The 15,797-nt window shown below is 43.6% G+C and overlaps 2 protein-coding genes across 2 annotated transcripts in view; one reads left to right on the forward strand and one right to left on the reverse strand.

The window, feature by feature from the left end:
- Window positions 1-1,104: 1,104 nt before the first annotated feature.
- LOC308163282 (E3 ubiquitin-protein ligase TM129-like) lies at window positions 1,105-4,856 on the reverse strand. Its single transcript, XM_080537470.1, has 4 exons — window positions 4,569-4,856; window positions 3,869-4,343; window positions 3,378-3,537; window positions 1,105-3,078 (listed from the first exon to the last, which is right to left on the reverse strand). The coding sequence occupies exons 1-4, from the start codon at window positions 4,795-4,797 to the stop codon at window positions 2,824-2,826; spliced, it is 1,119 nt and encodes a 372-aa protein (XP_080393596.1). The 5' UTR covers window positions 4,798-4,856; the 3' UTR covers window positions 1,105-2,823.
- Window positions 4,857-6,723: 1,867 nt separating this feature from the next.
- The window catches only part of lhfpl3 (LHFPL tetraspan subfamily member 3), a gene marked incomplete at its 3' end in the record, with an annotated part of 32,157 nt that continues 23,083 nt past the window's right edge, over window positions 6,724-15,797 (forward strand). The window contains exon 1 of the mRNA XM_080537696.1: window positions 6,724-7,141. Within this exon, the coding sequence (XP_080393822.1) occupies window positions 6,739-7,141 (403 nt within the window). The 5' untranslated portion in view covers window positions 6,724-6,738. The remainder of the gene's footprint in view (window positions 7,142-15,797) is intronic.

Genomic DNA, 15,797 nt, shown 5'->3' on the forward strand with positions numbered 1-15,797 from the left:
CTATGGAATACACGCTATTAGTATTCTCATTACATTGTCATTCACTCACGCTGTGCCTGTGCGCTGAATCTTGTCAGCAGCGCCTGAGCGGGTTGCGTTGCGCACTTGGAGCAACAACCCCATTCATTCTGGTGGTGGACGTGGACACACCGTGACGTTAGAATTATAAGGTTCTATCTCTATTTTTGTCAAAATTGAGTTTTTTACATAGTCTGATCCATTAGGTGTTTGTTAATGCCTGTGTGGTGTTATTTTTTTAAATGTTGAAATTTTTGAGTTAGTAATTCTTAAAATACAAAGGTTCCATCTCACAGAACATAATGGAATGTAAAAACTTTGACGCTCAATATCTCTGAACTACCCTAAACGGAGATAGAACCTTATCATTCTAAGCTCACGACACGCTGCGAGTGAGTCCAATGGGACTACACATCACATCAAATCAACGTGTTGCCTTTTGGGATTTACGCGGTAGCCTATGATAACATCATAGCCTATTCCAGGTTGCCTAATTTCCCGCATTGACACAGTCGAATCACTATTCTGTCATTCGGCACACGTGAGAGAGTTGGATCAGAGGATGTCTGTTGTCGCTGTGATTAGTACAGGGACTTATTACTGCTGCCTGCCAGTAGCCGTCACATCCAGTGGCTTTCATCCATCCTTTTTCTTTCTCTCTCTCTAGCTGACTAGACACTTTCTTTCTTTCTTGTCCACTTCCAAGTTCCACCACACTCCAGTATTATGCCCTTTAAACCTGCTCCTGTTACTCCTGATCTTTTCTTTCTGAGGTATTTTCCTGCAGTTATCTGCAGCTGCTTACAAGAAATGGTTACCTTATGCTCGGTTAAAGAATGCCCGCCAGTTATTTCCATATTTAATAGGTTCCTGTAACGATGTAGTCTAGAAATGACTGGGTATTTTTCTAAGGCATGTAGGTCTACATTAATTCATGTCAATGGTGGTTAATTAAATTCAAAACAAGGACATGCGCATGTTTATTTGATAAACATTTTCATTGTCATAACCTCATTCATTCCAATGTTTGCTGGCCATTGTCCAACATTTGTAACCTTGTTTTGTACCCAGGTTAATTAAATCACTTTGTTGACCAGCAGCCAGTGGTAAGAAAATTGGCACATCCTCATGGCATACGATATCCCCCAGATATTCACAATTCAGCCAAAGTGCGAAAGCCAATTTCTAATAAAGGTACAATTTATTGTCAAATGAGGTAGATGGCTATTTAATATACCTAAGTCCCAAATAGTCAGATTTCGCCATTTCATTCTGAGCAGACCGCTTCAGTTCATACATGTTTACAGTCCTACTTGACAGTTCCTATAATATGTTATTGCATAACAGATACATGGAAGGTACAGTACGATAACCAAAGGTAAAACATGTTTCTGAAACAATACTCTTGAAATAGATGTAGAGAAAATTAAATTAAACAATATGAATATTTGTTGTACCATCCTTTACAGCCCCAAGTAACAAATCTATTGAATGTTGGATGTATTACGTATAGGCCTAGCTCAAGAGTTCATATTGCAGACATGTTCCAAGACAAAAACAAGTTCATGGACACACATTATGAACAACATAAAGTCATGTGAAAAAGACAAGACACCCCATGAAAACCTTTGTCTTTTTCAACATATTTAAACATATGGACATTCGATCTTAATTTTAACAATATTAAGAGATGGAGGTAATATAACTTAACAAATGATATTTTAAAATATATTTTAAAAATATAATGTTTATTTTTTATTTTTTATTAATAGAAATGTAATTTTCTTGTGACGAAAAAGTTAGGACACCCCCACATTTTTTACTACTTAAAATGCCTAAAATTAGAATCAAGTGCACCACATCAGGTCTACCACACGTCAGAGGCTAGTAGACAGTTTACATTTTACATTACATTTTTGGCATTTAGCAGACGCCTTATTCCAAAGCGACTTACAATCAATACATTTGAATACTAAGCATGTGAATCAGCAATCCACCATTCGTTGCAGGAAGAGTACTCTAGCTCGGGCCCGGGGCCACTGATAGAAGGAAAAACCTTCTCCCTATAGTAGTGGTGAGGGTCAGAAGATGTCTCAGGAGGAGCAGTTAAGATGTAACCTGAAGAGATGGGTCTTCAGTCTACGGCGGAAGATGGGTAGTGACTCTGCCGTTCTGACAGCCGTGGGGAGCTCATTCCACCAGCGGGGAGCCAGTGTTGTGAAGAGACGTGATCGGGCAGCCCGACTGCTGTGTAGAGGAGGTGGGGCCAGTCGGCCAGCCGAGGTGGAGGAGCGGAGTGAGCGGGCAGGGATTTGGGGGGTCACCATTTCCTTCAGGTAGGCAGGGGCTGTCCCTTTAGCTGCCTGGTATGCAAGCACCAGGGTCTTGAATCTGATCAGTTATAGGAAACGTCCAATTGAGGTTAGAGCAATACCAGATATTAGGGCATAGGGTGTCCTAACTTTTTCCTCAGTAGGAATTGGCATCTTTGTTAATTTTTTGTTAAATAAATGATAACAAAGTTACATTTTCATTGTTTTCCGTTCAATTACATCAACGTTATCTATAGATATTGTATGAAAGAAGATCATATATTCATGTCCATATTTCTTAAAAAATAAGTTAATATTTCATGGGGTGTCATTTCTCAAGGGTGGAATAGCAAACAACACCGATGATGTAAAAGAGACAGGCACATTTTCGAAAAGCATCACTAAGGAAATCTGATGCACATTGCAGCAGCCAGCCAGATTTCTATGCACTTCCTTGAAATAGACTGAGAAGAAGAGGCATGGTGTTGACTGATCAGTGAACGATGCAGACGTCGAGGATGCAGAACTTGGCTCTACAAGTGGGGCAAGGCACTCTGCTGCCTAACCAGGTCTCTGGTTGCTGCTGGTCCTGGCGGCTGGCGAACCACTTCCCCATACAGGTGAGGCACCACATGGGTCTGCAGTAGCACTGCTGACACTCCCCTTCCCCCTCCCCTTCCTCCAGGCACAGCCGCAGCAGTTTGGTGTTGGCTGGTACCTGCATGCAGCCAATGCAGGGCTCCACCTCCTATAGGAACAGAGGGAGAGGTAGTGAGCCTTCCATTCAACAGAGCAGAGGAGCAAGGTGCTCATCACTTACTTACATCCTGAACTCTCCTGCCCTCTGATGTTTCTGACATCAGAAATGTCCGATTTCACACAGACATACAGAGGTAGACGTCAATTTGCACTTGGGAACAAGACAGATTTTTGCTTGCTGAAATGCTGATGAAGCAAAATCCTGTCTGGTGTCAGGCAACACAGAACCATATAGGGGTTACGACGAGGGTGACTTTCATTGAGTGTTGTATTGACTGTGTGGTTCACCTGTCCACTGGTCAGCTGGTAGATTTGGTTTAGTGCCACCTGGGATTTGAATGTTTCCAAGAATAGGTCACTCATAGTCTGGTGAATGACCACGTTGGCAGCATTCCTGATTGGTGCATGCAGTTTCTCTCGTAGCTCAGCATACTCGGTTGAGTTGAGCCTAAACAGAGGCATACAAACTAGGGGTGGGCATCGACGATCGATAATTGATCGATAAGGATCTTGGTCGATCACAAAATAAAACATTTGGTCGATTTTTTTTTGTGATCGACCAAATGTTTTATTTTGGGATCGACCAAGATCCTTATCGATCAATTATCGATCGTCGATGCCCACCCCTTAACAAAATGGTATTATGGCAGAGAAAAGCGATAGCTAGGCCTATATTTTAATAATATAGGTAATAATGTACTCCCCAAAACATCTCAAATGAAATGTAAAAAGGAAAAATGTGAATGACCATGTGAACTTTACAACTGGTGTTATTGTACCTTATGTCAAAGGCCTTGACACTGGGGTTAATGCTGGCCACACAGAGAGTCAGAATCTGCACAGGTGTGGCTGAGTCGGGTGAAAGCTGATGTTGCCGTGAGTCTGTGACAGTCAGGTGAGTGTCTTGCTGCAGTGCAATATGCACATAATAGGTAGTGACTTTCATAATCCACGTGTCAGTGATGATCACCCGTGCACCAGGAGCTCCCGTAGCAAACTTGTCAATGCGACGAAATTCTGTGTTGACAGAAGAAGCAACTGCTCCCCAGCCGGACTGTGGCAATGCATGGGCTTTGAGGTTCTTTGAAATAGGATGATTTCCCCATTTGTGTCGAGACCAATAAATGACCAGCATCCAGCTGAGGAGCTGCAGAACCACTGACAGCATGAAGAAAGCCTTCCATCCATCGCTGACTAAGTGGACATAACTGAGGTTCTTCTCTGGTGCAGCAATGCACATCCCCATGTAGTACCCTGAAGGGACACAATACATATTGTTAGTTGGCTGTATCTTCAATCAATATACTTTGTTTGAATTATCTGGTTAGAGACAGATTGACAATTTATATAATTATTACTTTACATGTTAGTGGTTCACTATGTGTGAGCCAATGTTACTGGGCTGGGTGCATTTATTATCTTGCAGTGTATATGTATGCCTAGGCCAGTACTAGCTAGACAGCTAACTAGCTAACTTACCAAGAGGCAAAGTTGAATGAACCAGTAAAGTGACACTCGTTCTCCTGACATGATATTGAATAAACCCAACGTCTTCACTCCCGAGCCATCCTGAAAACAGATGTTGTACGGTGAAACCTGCTGATCGAAATTCATTAGGCGTGAATACAAAGCAAAACGCAAATACTATGTAGGCCAAAGTAAATGTTACTTCTGGGCGATCCATATTAACTATTGTTACCAGTAACATCTAAGTTCGCAAGTTAATGTTTATATTAACTGTATTGTTTTAGCTTAGCTGGAACAAAAATGAACCTGGCCAGAATCAACATAAAGAATGACAACTTCCGTTGCCACGACTACCCCTTCCCTTCCACGACGCTACCTTCTTTTTCAAAATAAAAGACTCTGTGTATAATTGCTATACCATCATGTTCATTATGTCGGCCTAATACTTCACGGTATTAAATGCATAAGGACATAAAGTGCCACCAATCATGTCTCTGCGACATTTATCCCAACCACAAGGAATTGATCATTTTAGTATGTTGTTCTAGTGTACAAAACCTTCTCCTTTAACAGCAGACCACGAGAGACTCAGGAAGTACAGGATCCTCAGGTCCCATATAAAAAAAAATCAACTAGTATAATAGAATATAATAGAATAATATATATATATAATATATAATATAATAATATAATAATAATAATAATAGAATAGAATAGAATAGAATATAATTATAATACATATAATAATAATATACTACTACTAATAATAATAATATTATTATAATATATAATAATAATATAAATATAATATAATATATATATATTTTCCATATAATAGAAAAAAATCAACTAGATCGATCATTTCACAAACGAAAGCAGATAGACAGCTTCGGCCCACCGCCTAATACCAGCAGGCTACAGAACAGCTTCATTCACAGAGATGTCACTCTGATAAATAATCCACCCCACACACACACTCCGTTGAATACCCCCCCCCCCCCCCCCCCCCCCCCCCCCCCACACACACACACACACACACACACACACACACACACACACACACACACACACACACACACACACACACACACACACACACACACACACACACGCACACACAGGGTACAATGCAGTACTCTCAGTACCCCCCCACCCCACCCCGGGCCACTGTGGTCACACAGCACACACACCCCTGGTCAATGTGAACACTCAATTACCCTTTTCCCACTACTGCTGTTTACGAATACCACCTTTGCACATACCACATTCTTCTTGCACATACCTCCTTTGATATAGTAGTAGCCTAGGCAACTGAAAGAAAGCACAGCACGGAGCAGGCAGGTAGGCTATCAACACTCGCGACTTCAGACTCTCTCTCTTCTTTGCAGCTTCATCTCTGGATAATCTCTCGGTGGAAACGGTCGCAGCCTATCATCTCTATAGGTAATGCATTGATTGGTCATGTAAAATGTATACCCCCCCGTGATTGCATGTCGTGATTTTACCGTGATCATTCCTAAGAAACCCCCCCTTCGATGACATTCTTGTTAGGTCTCGCAGGCAAACCAGTGAAGACGATCCCGGCGGTAGAGTGTGGGTGATGCCGCACGGCAGGCAGAGGTCTGAGACGGGAGGAGAAAACCAACCAACCACCCGATCTGTCCGCTGCACAGCTCCGGTCAACACAGCCGCGCAGGTAGGAGCTGTTCCCCGGGGTGATCAAGGCAGCCCACGGTACCTGACAGGCTATCGAGAGGTGCGGTTCTTCAGAGAAGAAAATCAAATCATAGTGGATGGAATAAATGTGGACTGAGGAGATTCACTGAGGCGTTGATTTTAATAGTTAACATTGCCACGGCTGCTCAATATCTGTCTGAACAACAAATCGTGACGTTCGAATTATAAGGTTCTATCTAAATTTTTGTCAAAATTGAGTTTTTTACATAATCTGATCCATTCGGTGTTTATTAATGCCTGTGTGGTGTTGTTTTTAAAATGTTGACATTTTTGAGTTAGTCATTCATCAAATACAAAGGTTCCATCTCACAGAACATAATGGAATGTCAAAACTTTGACGCTCAATATCTCTGAACTGCCCTAAACGGAGATAGAACCTTATCATTCTAAGCTCACGAAATCTGTCGAGATGATGCTGGTGCCCCCCGGGACCCCCACGGCGGCGATGCTCCCCGCGTCCGAGGCGGCGAAGATCTACCAGACCAACTACGTGCGGAACTCCCGCGCCATCGGAGTCCTCTGGGCGATCTTCACCATCCTCTTGGCCATCGTCAACGTGGTGTGCTTCATCCAGCCCTACTGGATCGGGGACGGCGTCGACACGCCTGGGGCCGGCTACTTCGGGCTCTTCCACTACTGCATCGGGAACGGGCTGTCCCGGGAGCTGCGGTGCCAGGGCAGCTTCGCCGAGTTCAGCACCATCCCCTCGGGCGCCTTCAAGGCGGCGTCCTTCTTCGTCGGGACGTCCATGGCGCTGGTCATCGCCTGCGTCGGCTGCTTCTCCCTCTTCTTCTTCTGCACCACCGGCACGGTGTACAAGATCTGCGGCTGGATGCAGCTGGCGGCCGGTGAGTTGCTCCGGTTGTTTCCGTCGTTGTTGCTGCTGCTTGCAGGTCGGCTGTGGGGTCGGCAGGTCGGCAGGTCGGCTGTGGGGTCGGCAGGTCGGCTGTGGCGCAGGAGGTAGAGCCGGCGTCTAATGATCGCAAGGTTGGCAGATCAGCGGTTCGAGCCCCGGCTGGCCACATGTCGAAGTGTCCTTGAGCAAAACACTGAACCCCAAATTGCTCCCAATGGGGGGCCAGCGCCTTGCATGGTAGCTTGCAGCCATTGGTGTGTGAATGTGTGTGTGTGAATGGGTGAATGAGAGGCCGTTGTAAAGCGCTTTGGATAAAGGTGCTATATAAGTGCAGTCCATTTACCATTTACCACAGGTCGAAGGAGTACGGTAGTTCACACACAGGCTACTTCAGTTCAGCAGTCCGTTCCGAAAGCGTTTTTTTTTTCTGAACCAGGTAGAGAATCCTGTATGCTATTTTAGTGTGCATGCATTAGTCAGCGCGTTTACAACAATTGTTTTGTTCATATTTGATTTGAGTGGCTTTGAATAGCAAATGGCCTGCATTTGGCAATCTAATAATCAAAAGCTGCCCTGATCATGGTTGTTTATTCTGTCAAACTCACCATGCACTGTCTGTCTGTCACACTATCTAAACACACACACCAACACATATTAGGTGTAGGTAGGAGATGAAAGACATCCACACAGGCAGCACTGTCTACATTGCTGTGTTATACATTGGAATGATATTCAGCAGACGGTGTCACTGCTGGTAAGTAGGTTAAACATAATGGTGAAAGACATTTCTGCACATGGATTGTTCTCGGAAAGCAATTAAGATATAAGTACACAAATATAAACAAGGCCTAAGTCACCTGTTTTTAATGGCCCATGCCTATGTCAGATTGTAAAACCGATAAGCTATAGCAGGTTACTGTAATAGTTGACTTTAAATGCTCACATATATTGTTTGGAGTACTGTATCTGGTTAATTGGACATACAGTATCAATTCCAAATAGATCTTAAATACTTAAGTACACAAGTAACCTTTTGCCTAACATGTAACCTATTTAGTGGTCCACTGTTTCCTTCCATTGTCGTTCAAAACACAACGGTCAAGGATGACATAGACCTGGTCTGTTAACCTGGTGTCCCTCTGGAACGCCCTCCCCAACCACGTCAGACAGGCCAACACCCTCCCAACATTTAAACAGGCCCTCAAAACCCACCTCTTCAAGCTTGCCTTCACCAGTTAACCCTCTCCCCCTCCCCTTCCCATGTGTCCCCAGCACTACTTTAATTAGGCCCCTATACTTTCTTCTATTTACCTTTTGTTTCTTTTTATTATTACTACTCGATCTTTTCAGTTTGTAAAGCGTCTTTGAGTGTCTAGAAAAGCGCTGTATAAGTCTAATGTATTATTATAATAATTATTATTATTATAAAGGTGCGCTTTAACTGGTCTTCTGGTCAGTTTTATTCTATGCAAATGTATTATCCCTTAACTTGTAGGGATTAAGACTAAAATTGCAAAGTGGCCCCACCTTCAGAGGTTATGATTATGCCATATTTGCCAGATGTTGGTCTATTATTCATTCAGAATTGAACTGCGAGCTGTGAACTCCTGCTTAATATAAACACCACCAGTAGCCTACTGAGATGATCTGGAGGAGATACAGCACCACTGCGTCATCTGCGGGTTGAAATAAACCGTAAGCTCGTCTAATGAGCACAGCTTGAGACTTTGGGTCTTTTGCATTTTTCTTCTCCTGATGAAAGCCACTTTCTTTCTCTCCCTGTGAGTCAGTGTCCCGCTTTTTCCTTCCTCTATTTTTCCTCTTTCCTTTCACTAAGGATCTAATAATGTGCGAAATATGCAGGTGAAACTATGACTAAAACAGTTCATACATACATACAGTCCATGTTCTCTATAAGGAAATATAAGCATGTCAGTATTCATAACTCGGTGTAATGGCTGCTCTGAGAGCTGGGCCTTGATAGAGTCCTGTGGTAGATACGTTTAGCTTGGCGTGAGAGGGAGTCAACATTGCTGATGACAGTGGGGCCTCTGGGCCTGTTGGCTGCTCATTCTTATTTGTCTTTTATTGATCCATCACGGCCGCTAGGCTGCTGGGCATTACACGGCCGTCAGCATTCACCACGCAGCCTCTCCCTCATTCACCTTACTCACTGTAGCCTAGCCTGTCTCCCTCCATCACTCCCTCTCTCCGTCTCTCCGTCTCCCCCCTTCTTTCTTCTTTCAAAACGTGTCCTGTGGCTATTAGGAGGTTTCAGGGGCACTGTATGTAATTGGCAATATGGAGGATTCTTTTGGTGCTTTTTTTCCGCACATGCCAGAAATCCCTGTGTGATTGGTAAAAGTCCCCCCTCCAGGGGTTTGTGTAGTCAGACGTTGTTTCAGATGGGAACTGACCGGCTATGATAGTCTGTCAAAGACTGCACATAGCTTAGAGGCACCTCTCCTTAGAAGTACAGGCGAGGGCGAATGTTTGATGAGAGACAAAGCGCCCAGCTGACGACTGCCCGGTTTCTGTGCAGGTGTGCATCGAGGGAGGCTGGTGGAGGTAGAAATCGGAGGATGGAAGGCTTATTTTAATGCTGGAATGGAATGAGGAATGGAATCAAAACAAAGCGTGTGTTTGATACCATTCCTTGTTCCATGCCGTTCATTACAACGAGCCCGTCCTCCGATTACTACCTCCACTATTCTCCCCTTACAATAAATGGCCACTTCACTCACAGTGCACAGAACTGCCCAGCCCAGTCGCTTGCCTGCAAACAGGAGAACTGGACCCTCTTTCCTTCACCTCCCCCTCCTCTCTCTCCCTGGCACTGCGTTCGACCGCCCTTCACTGTGCATCAATTAACTCCCAAATCTTGACGGACAGGCGTCCTACCTCACTGGCAACAAGACTGCAAGGTCAACGATAACCCGACCAAGTGGTGAAGCTTAGCGGCTGCTCTGTCTCGTATCCGAGGTGAGGTGAGGCGAGGTGAGATGGCGGTACTGTTAGAATAAAATCAAATCGGTTCTTTTGTTGACTGCTCCAAGAAAGAGGAGAGACGTTCTCTATTGCACAAGTGGTATATTTATTGAATATCACACGTGTAGTACAGAGTTGCACCTTAACCTGAGGTCTCAGAATAAGGTGGTCTTCTTCAGATTACAATACATTATATACTTCACAAGACACAGAGTTCTTCCCCTTTTGGCCACTATGATGTAAAAGCTGAATAGAATGGCCTATTAGAATGTTCTAAAACTATGAATGGAGTGTTGTGTTTGACGTGAGAACTGAAAAAGGAGTATCCTGCTACACCTGGCTTCAAGGCCCTCAGACGCCTTCCCAGGCAGACAGTAACTCCCTCATTCCCTTGCTATTACAACTGGTCATATGTGTCCGTAGGGTACAATACTGATAAGGTGCCTATTAAAACAGGAAAACTGATAAGATATCTAACATCATAGCTGAGCAGCTGGTGCTCGACGAATGAACAATAAAACCTTAGAAAAAGATATATCCTAACAGTACGTAGTGGCAGGGCGTCAACTCTTGGGGCTGAGCTCGGTGCTCCACAATCTGGCTTGAAGTAAGCGTTCTGGTGGCGAGCCACGACACAAACAAGGAAGAGGATGATTATTATCATTCGTGTACTCGTCGAGGGCCCTTTGCTGCTCCAAAAAGAAAATGCCTTTCCCAGCAAACAAAGAGAGGCCAGAGACGACGAGACATTTCAACGACTCATTTCCCCCGGTCATATTTGAGCAGTAGGCTGTGGTCCATGTGGGTAAGTGGCCTGCACAGCGCTGCACTCTGTTCTGCCTCGATGGTCCTCCTGAGACGGAGGGCTGGCATTAGGAGCGAACAATAAAGGGCCCCGTTTGGTCGCTAGTGGATTATTGATCCAGGGGTTTCGCTCCAACAACAGCACGAATCTCAACTTAATGGGAGACAGCCGCTGTCACCACCTGGCTCTTCTGCTAACAGGCAGTTCTGTCTGTTTGTTCCTGTGTGTGTGTGTGTGTGCTTTAGATAAAGTTGTCTTCTAAATGCCAAAAATGTAATGTAATGTAAATGTGTGTGTGTGTGTGTGTGTGTGCTTTAGATAAAGTTGTCTTCTAAATGCCAAAAATGTAATGTAATGTAAATGTGTGTGTGTGTGGTGCTCAACAATGTATGTCTGTCTCCATGTAGAATGAGGATTGGTTCTGCATCAATCACTACCTTGAAGGTAGACTCTGGGGTTTGACGTCATAGCAAAGCGAGTGGGGTGACGCTGCCAGAGTTGAATGCAATCGGTGCCTGCTATCTTATGTCGGAGGGCAGTCGCTCTTGTTCACTACAATATCTTTGATATCTTTCTGTTTTTCCACAAGCGCCACATCCTATCCTGGAATCTACCTAGAATCTGCTAATTTGTGCCCATGCCCATAAGTGTGTGATATGTAATTGCTTGATGCGGCATATAAACACAACGTTGTGTTCAGCACTCATATAATGTGTGTGGTTGTTGTGACGAGGTCATAGTTTGTAAGTGCACAGCGTGGCTTTTCATTTCACACTTCTTCAAAATGGCGGCAGGTGGCACTGGGAGACATGCTGTCATTACGCTGTGTGTTATTGGAAGGGAAGAGAGGATGAGGACGAGAGAACGATGAAAAGTGAGGGGGGGAATGAAGACTAAGCAAAAATATAATAATAATAATAATAATAATAATAATAATACATAAGACTTATATAAGCGCTTTTCTAGACACTCAAAGTTGCTTTACAAACTGAAAAGATTGAGTAGTAAAATAAAAAGAAACCAAAAAAAGAAAGAAAGAAAGTATAGGGGGTCTAATACATTTTTAGATTACTAAATCTAAATCTAAGTGTCTTTGTAGGACAATCTACTCTGTATACTGCAATCTAGATTTCGGGCGGAGAAGCGGCGAACAAGCAACGCCAGAGTCCTCTCTCGACCGGCAGTTCTGTGTTCCTTGTGAACTGGTCCGTTCTGTGTTCTGTGTCAACGGCATAAGTAGAACATGAGGGCCTTAAAGAAGTACAAGGCAAATGGCTGGCGGGGAGAAGTTAAAATATTGATGCTGAAAAGTATCGAGACGTTGGAGATGATGAAAGACACCCCTACGCCTTTTTTGAGCTGATTATGTAATGGGCCTGTGACATGAGTTATAGCATAGTTAACCTCACTCTCCATCTACAACCTAATGGGGCGCGCACCAAGTCAGGGTCGGCCCCCACTAACGCCGGTCGCTAATGTCAACCCGCTCTTATCCTGTCAGACGGGCAGGATTAGACCAGTCTGAGAGGATTAGGGAGTTGTAGGGGCGCAACGGTTCTCCGTTTTATTACGGACGGTACGGTTCGCCTTCCACGGTTCAATACACTAGTGAACCGTGGCGGTTTTCGGTTTATCCTGTGTTTCAGTCAAAGTCGGAGGTGGAGTTGGTCTGGAACGCAGTTGCTTCTTGCTCAAATGTTTGTTCATGGCGAGCAGAGTTGAGAACATGGCAACAGTTTGAGGAAGCCCCGGATTGCTACAAATCTGCGTTGTGGGGTCATTCATTCTGGGTTTTGGCATTGAATACAGCGATGAGGGAGTGAAAACAGTGAACAGAAACGAGTGTCGCAGAAATGCTTAACGCGTGTCGTATATGCGCATAATATGCGCACAATGGGCTACAGCTGGTACAGCTCTTATAGCTAAAGTGCATCTTTACTTTCATTTCTATCTTTCCTATACCAGTCGTCAAGCCTAAGAGGCACATTTGTGACTGCAGTTGGTGAAACTGTAAACCACTCGCATACGTGAAACTGAAAGCGCCATAAATAGCTCTCTTAATATACTTTGTGGAATGGATTCATTGTTATTGTTGTCCGGAGGCTATCGGTAATCGGCTATCGGTTTACATGGCTTGTAAATATACTTTCATTTTAGGACATGTTCAAAAGCAAGGACTGTGTGATCATCTAATTATGTGTAGTTATGTGTTTTTAGCATGTTGATGTTCTATCAGCATGTTGGGATGTTATTAAAATACAGTTTAAACCTTTGTAGCGCTGTGCTTTGTTAGCCGCTAGCAGCGTTTGTTTCCGGTTTTCTGGATACCCCATGTGCCTGAGGTCTCACAACATTCAAATGAGTCTAACTTCGTCATCTTTTTTCGGATGTCAATGTATGACACGTCATTTGAAAAAAAAACACTGGCTGGTGTCACATTTGAAAGTGTTTTTGTTATTTTCTGTTTATACATATTTATATTTGTTTATATTATACAATATACCAGTCATATTCTGGAATGTGTCTAAATGTTAAAGTTCCATAAGTATAAGCAAAATAAAGTAAAGTAACAGTTTGTAAATAAATAGTAGCATTTCTTTTCTTCGTGACCCAAAAGCCGAGGTTCATGCAGAACCGTGGATCAACTGAACCGTTGCACCCCTAGGGAGTTGCAACATGACATAACAGGAGCCCCAGTTGCGCGCATACACACACACACACTCACACACACACACACACACACACTTCAGTCAGGACGTCACTTAAGCCATTTATTGCATAAAAATGGTCATACGTTTAGCACGGCGTATTTGGATGGCTCCGCTCTTTAAAGCTCCCTGCTTGGAGTTAAACGACCTCAACTTACAGGTGTATAAGGCAGGGAGCCCCTAACACACACAAGACACATTAAGGATATTAGCCGGAGCCATGAATCACAGCAGAAATAGCAAGGCAGTCATCAGGAGGAGTATGAAGAGGCTAGATGAAAAGCCGGATCACTTCCCAGCATTCTGGGAGCCCATTGAGTCTCCTAGTGACCTCAGAGAGAGAGAGAGAGAGAGAGAGAGAGAGAAAGAGAGAGAGAGAGAGAAAATGCTGAGGGATGACCGATTGGTTCTGAGACCATGTCATTGTGGATGGCAGAGTAAATGGCTGAGTAAAACCCCAGCGGAGGGTAGAGACCACCGGTTCTGTAAGGCGATCAACTTCTCCAGAATTGATTTAATTGAGTCGTCACTTACAAGCGAGTTCGTTTAATCTCAACGAGACGTCCTTGATATAACTTCTTAAGATAAAATGATCCAATCAAATATTAGGCACCACTACTGAACTGTTCATTAAGAGAATATTTATTCAAGCACATCAGCAAGCAATAATAGTTCATTTCCATGGAAAAGTGGTCCCATCTAGTTTCACCTCCGCAGGCCAGTATCAGCTAGCCGTCAATAGGTTAACTGCAGAAGCTTCACCAGACAAGAACCCAGTTTCGCCTTGATACATAGACTTTATACATTTTGATGTAACATTTGGGGCTGGGCTGTCCCTCCTCCCCTTATCTGGTAGTTTTTAATTGTCAGCATTAAATCTGTTGCAGCTGTGACCATTTGATTTGTAAGCAAGTGTTTTAATTAGTTATGTGGCCTTCAACTCTTTTCGGTGTGAGAGCGAGTGTACCGTGTGTTATCTTCTTCTTCTGGCCCCCCCGGCTGTTAGTCATGGTGAGAGTAGTTGCACACTTTGTCGGCTGTATCCACCTGCGAGAGCAGCCTTAATCTTGCGAAACGTTAGACACATACACATTCTGTTATGTCTTTAAGAAAACAGTAAGCTTTAAGAAATCAGTAAACATATGCACACAGTTATATTTTTAGGATGAACAGACATTTTTATACAGTTAATTCTACGTGCGTTCTAAAGCACTAATTGGCCAGTTATTTGATCTTCAAACCCATTCCCTCATGACTAGGTCAGCGTGTCCTTTATCAGAATAGCTTGTGAAAACATAACTGTTGAAGTTACACAGTCCCATGACTTGGGATTCGATTAACAAGTTAAAATATAGTATAGAAGAATAGACTTATCATTAATCATTAGTTATGAAAGTATAAAATCAGTACAGGAAAATAGAATATCATAACAGCAGGTGTAAAATGGTTGTTAGCACATAGGTAAAAATAAGTAATTTACAGGCGGTTTGAATCATAACACTTTCTTTTAGTCAGGAGGTTTTCTTCTTCTTGTCGCTCAAAAACAGAACCTCTCTTTTGGCTTTGAGTGACTAATTGTTCTCAACTGACCTCAGTCACATATTATTTAAATGAGCACATAGTACATGATTTATCACTTCTAGTTATTTTAATACAAATTCCCAACAGTTCAGAGGCGAGGACAACCAAACGGGTCCCGTTCAAGTGAAACATGAAATCACACGAAATCCGAATCAAATTCCCACAGAGGCTCATTTAGACACCAATGTTGAGGGTTTATGCCCATTCCAATGACGAAGCAAAAGAGCCATGTGTATCCCAGTCACAGACATGACAACGCCAGATAGAGATGCCATTATGCACCAAAGAACAGCAATTATAGGATCCTCCAACCGTAACCCGCCATGCTCAGAGAAGAGCCTCCAGTCAACAAGCCGTATCGTATCGCCAGCCAGGCATGAAATGTTTCGCTCTCAAATCCGACTCCCACATGCCACGTAATGAAGCTGTCAACCTGTGAATAAATCAGGAACAGCACACCGCGCACGTACAGTCAGAACATGAGGTGTTTTTTTATGTGTGCGTTCCTGTGGAATCGATGAGGGAGGTGGTGGCGGATTTCAGCAGCACCAGATTCAGGGTGTTAC

This window comes from Nansenia antarctica (genome assembly GCF_963989245.1).
Source record: "Nansenia antarctica genome assembly, chromosome: 8".
Classification (NCBI taxonomy): domain Eukaryota; kingdom Metazoa; phylum Chordata; class Actinopteri; order Argentiniformes; family Microstomatidae; genus Nansenia; species Nansenia antarctica.